The sequence below is a fragment of the Lycium barbarum genome, chromosome 6, assembly GCF_019175385.1.
Source record: "Lycium barbarum isolate Lr01 chromosome 6, ASM1917538v2, whole genome shotgun sequence".
NCBI lineage: Eukaryota > Viridiplantae > Streptophyta > Magnoliopsida > Solanales > Solanaceae > Lycium > Lycium barbarum.
The window spans coordinates 19,491,888-19,496,597 of record NC_083342.1 but is presented as its reverse complement, the minus strand read 5'-3'; the positions used below and the strand labels follow the sequence as shown (position 1 = coordinate 19,496,597).

The window sequence follows — 4,710 nt, the reverse complement described above, 5'->3', positions numbered from 1 at the left end:
TGATAAGAACATGCAAACAACATTGGCCCAAATTTTCAATCAACATAAACAATCCATGAAAATACACTCACCCCACTCTATGAAAACTTGTAAAAATGTTGACTAACATTCAATATAACGGAGTCCAAGCCGTTAAATGTAGGGCATCAATTCCTGACACTTTCTATTCGAACCATTAGACATTGGATTCTTTGACATTTTCTTCAGCGATTCGGAGTCTCGATATTATTCACCTTCAATCGAAATAAGAGGAACAACGTCAGAATCCTAGCAGAGAATTTTTTATTTTTTTAGGTGACCTAGGTTCAAATTTTGGGTATAGATTAAAATGAGGGAGAGGTAAATAATCGGGTGGGTCAGGTTGAGTAACTTTTTTCTACTTGGCATTAGATGTAATTAAAAAACCAGGGAAAGTATTTTAAATAGTGGTAAAAGGGTATTGTCTGTCGAAAAGGGCAAATATGGTCTAATAATAATAATAAATGTCATGCCTCACACCAAATGTATCCAATAATCGGATGATGTTGATTGCAAAGGTAGTGCTTTAATTTTACCAGTACAATGGAGTATTTTATTAATAATTTGAATAGAAAGAACACCATGGATATCAATTGTACACACTTGCTTTGTGGTCCCTTCGGGGACATCCGATAAAAAAAATACTTGCTTTGAGAATTCTTCAAAACGGGACAAACCAAAGGAAAAAAGAAAATGAAAATAAAAAACATGAAGAAACAAATTTGACCATTCTTGATCATTATCAAAATATGATAAAGCTCCTGCCGCCTAATACCAATTAACTATAGAAACTTTTAACAAAATATTGTAGAGGGCTACATTAGTTTACCCTCCCACACTTCTTCCTTATCTCTCCCTTGGACCCGGTCAATGGACTAATATCTCCCATCTTGCTCATGGCTATAGCAAAATCAGAGTTGAATTTGGATGGTTTCTTGCTGTAAATGTTTACCAGAGAATCTGTAGATCCACCATTGTAGAGCACTTGATCCGAGTGAAGAAGTCCCTTCTTGTTGATAAGGTTCTTATAATAGTCATTGTCAAAAAAGTTCGGTGTCTTAGGGTCTAGTGGTACCAGATTCCTGTCCCCGGATCCCGTAGTTCTGGGGCACCTCCCTTGTCTTATCTTTGCAAAGGAAGCATCAATGTTGCTCTCGTTATATATTCTTGTCCTAAATGTTACACAACTTGCTTGACCAATTGTGTGTGATCCTATGAAAATTTAACAAAATTAAATAAGCATTCAACTTCTTTATACTAATAGTTGTGTCTTTTAAAGGATACTTATAGATAATTTTATTTAATAATTGAAATATAGTATAACTTAAAGATAAGATATGTAACCTATTATAACAGGTTATACTTTAATGATTGTGTAAAACAAATTATTATAAGTCAAATTCATTAATTAGTAGATTGAAATAACATAATGTATTATTAGTACAATTTACTTTATTGATATTTATACCTGATAAGGCAACCATATCCTTGGCAGAAAGACCAACAACTTTGAACCTGTTGATGAGATTACCAAGGGATGATGTTGCAAGTGGGAGTCGGCCATCATTGGCTTTTGAGAAGCTTGCAGTTCTTGAATCTCTCCTTCCAAGTTTCACCTCCCAACTAGGTCCTCCAAGCTACAGTAAGAGAAATCTTCCATCATTAGCATAATTTAGAAGAAAAAAAAATGAAAGGAAGAAGGAGAAAATAAGCTCCGACTGATCTAACTTAAGGTAGTATTATGTCGTTTATAACTCAGGTTATGCAAGGATTAAAATTCCATGGAGTATAATGTAAGAATTAGTAATGTGTGAATTGAAATGATATGGATTGTAATGCAAGGATTGTTTTACATATATTATTTCTTGTATAATGTAATTTTTAAATTTGTGTTTGTTAATTTTTTTTTTTTTTTTTAAATTATGTACCACATGAACTTTTGATTTTCAGTCATTAGTAAACATTGCATCGCTAATGTTAAATTGTATGCAAAATATAAAAAGGACAACAAGACATTATACTGTAACACTATACATTATGATGCATTATATATGCCATGAAACAATTAGTTTTACCAGAACAGTGGAGTCACGAGCAGCGATGGCTAGAATATCAGCGCAAGAAACAATACCGGGACACACTTTTTCAACTTTAGTTTTGATATTGTCAATGACATTATATCCTCGAGCAGAATTGTTGTTGGGAAGAGCAGTTTGCTCTCCTCTAAATGACGGAGTGTCATCAAGGAGTATTGATCCATCACAACCCTGTAATAACAAACGGAGGGACACAAAAGTGTTTAGATAGGGAAGGTTCTTGCCGGCAGCAAAAGCAGTAGTAACCATAGTTAATATCTGTTGGTTTATAACATAAATATGGTCCATTAAATAACTTAAGGGACACATGTAATCATTTAAAAATAGGACGGGGACTAGAGAGGACCATAAGCCAGTATCCTGATAATGTTGATAACAAACAATGCCCTCTCTAAGATAGAATAACAATATTACTATTAGTTGAGTAAAATAAATATTTTCTTTAAGAACGGTTTCTTCAGACATTATTTAATATTTGTAACTACACAAAAGAGTGTAATTTTTTTCTATTATAAAGAAGTTGTAATTTTTAGTTTTCTTTAATATTTTTTATACATAGAGGAGAGTGGAAGGTAAAATAGAAAAATGAATTACAAAATGAGAAATCAAACTCACACTAATAATATATAAGTTCAGGTGATCAATTAACTGGGCAATCTAAATAACCCAGTATTCTTATAGTTTCTTAATAAGTAAATTTTGTTTCAAGATAACTTCTAAACTTAAATCAAATCGATTTAGGTTTATTACTATAATACCTTTGATACTTTGCGCTATACCTTTTATTTTGGACAATAAACAAATAGATAAGTTCAATATTACTACGAAAGAAACATGAGCGGGGGGCCCCAATCTGAAGGAAAAACAAAAAGAGACAAGACATGACAATTGAAGGTGACAACAATAAAATTATGAAATCGAGAGGGAGTGAGCGACGCGGGGAGGAGGAGTGAGAAAACTCAGTCAAAATGTTTTCCCTACATGGCAGTTGTTCAAAATTTTGAAAAGTCTAGGAGTTATAAATATATTTTCCAAAACTTTGAGACATACCAAGAAATATTTAAATACTTCAAAGATTTCGCTTAATCTACATTGTTGCATTCACCATCGTTTAATTAAGGGAAAGGGATAAAAATGCTCCTCTACTTTAGGAAAAGGGCTAAAAAATTCTTCGTTATAAATTTGAGTCAAAAAATACTCCTCCCGTCATTAAAGTTTTCAAATATACATCTATCTTATGAAAATCTTCAAAATAAGCCGATTTGATTTTTAAACCCGCTTCATTTAAACCCGACCCAACTACATAAACAGGAGCGGGTAACCCATATGTGTTTTTTATTTAGTTGGGTCGGGTTAAATGGAGAGGGTTTAAAAATGAAACCGGGTTATTTGGAAGATTTCAATTAAGACAGGGGTATATTTGAAAACTTTAATGACAGAAGGGGTATTTTTTACCCAACTTTGTAATAAATGATATTTTTAGCCCTTTTTTCAAAGTAGATGGGTATTTTTGACCCTTTTCCCTTTAATTAAATAGCATAAAACTTCAAACTTTTAATTTGATAGTCGTATCAAAACAAAATTACATACCTAACTCATGATAGGAACGGAGGAAGTTGTAGTTAAGTATTATTTTAGCTCATTTAAATAAATTAATCATGGGCATTTCACTTGCTGATCACCTCCTTATATTTAGCACTTATGAAGATGCCTATTAATTACTTTCTGTCTTTACCAGCCCTAGATGGCTTGTTAGAGCAATCTATTTAGAGTACATATATAGATTGAGAATAAGTGTAATTTTATTATAGATCCACATATTATTATTTTTTAAAATTTATATACATAGTTTAATCAAGCAATAATGAGTGCAATTGAGCGACAAAACCTTCCTATCCACGTTTGCTTGTCAGGAGATTAACATAATAAAACACCAAAAATGGAAGTAAAATGATGAAGTAATAAAACGAAAAACCATGTTGTTGGGTGATTAAGCGGTACAAAAGTTACTTGGACAAAGCAATCGTGGAAGAAGAGGCGAAGAAGGGAAGCACCCATTCGCTTCTCCTTCGCCACAGCTGCCCTAACTCCAGAATTTACTGTGTTAAGTAACCTGGGGCAACTCTTAGAGTAGAAAGTCGTGGATAGCTTAGCAGAGGTGCTACCCATTAGGAGAATGACGATCATGGCAATGACTGTTGAAGAAGAAGCCATTATTAGTAAGTGCAATTAATTAACCACACTCTAGCTATGCAGATCTAAGAATGTATTGAGAACGTAGACTGCAATAATACTGCCATATATAGGAAAGAAGAATAAGCCAATAGTGTACAAAACAGTTTGGCCAATAATGTACAAAATAGTTTGGCCAAGGCGGCTAATTAAATTGCCCCACCAAATAATGCATGGTGCAAATTTTCTACGTCTAAATATCAAATGGCCAATGAGGGACAAACAAGCATTCAATTTGCTAACGCGAAAACAGTCGTTTTTGAATCTTCTGTAGACATATCCCTCAATTTGTCAATTTTGGCTAATGATTTTACTACTAATACAACTCTGCCGCCTTTAACTTTAGCTGATTAGTTGTTAACTT

At 33.1% G+C, this 4,710-nt stretch overlaps 1 protein-coding gene across 1 annotated transcript; it reads right to left on the bottom strand.

Moving 5' to 3' along the window:
• Positions 1-543: 543 nt before the first annotated feature.
• LOC132643567 (peroxidase 4-like) lies at positions 544-4,396 on the bottom strand. Its single transcript, XM_060360022.1, has 4 exons — positions 4,125-4,396; positions 2,094-2,285; positions 1,487-1,655; positions 544-1,230 (listed from the first exon to the last, which is right to left on the bottom strand). The coding sequence occupies exons 1-4, from the start codon at positions 4,326-4,328 to the stop codon at positions 839-841; spliced, it is 957 nt and encodes a 318-aa protein (XP_060216005.1). The 5' UTR covers positions 4,329-4,396; the 3' UTR covers positions 544-838.
• Between the last annotated feature and the right edge of the window lie 314 nt (positions 4,397-4,710).

Bases quoted from the DNA above. Each gene is read 5' to 3' on its own strand.
- LOC132643567 (XM_060360022.1), bottom strand. From the start codon at position 4,328: ATGGCTTCTTCTTCAACAGTCATTGCCATGATCGTCATTCTCCTAATG. The intron at 2,286-4,124 runs GTAACTTTTGTA...TTGTTATTACAG, and splicing joins TCCACGATTGCTTTGTCCAA to GGTTGTGATGGATCAATACT. The intron at 1,656-2,093 runs GTAAAACTAATT...CTCTTACTGTAG, and splicing joins CTCGTGACTCCACTGTTCTG to CTTGGAGGACCTAGTTGGGA.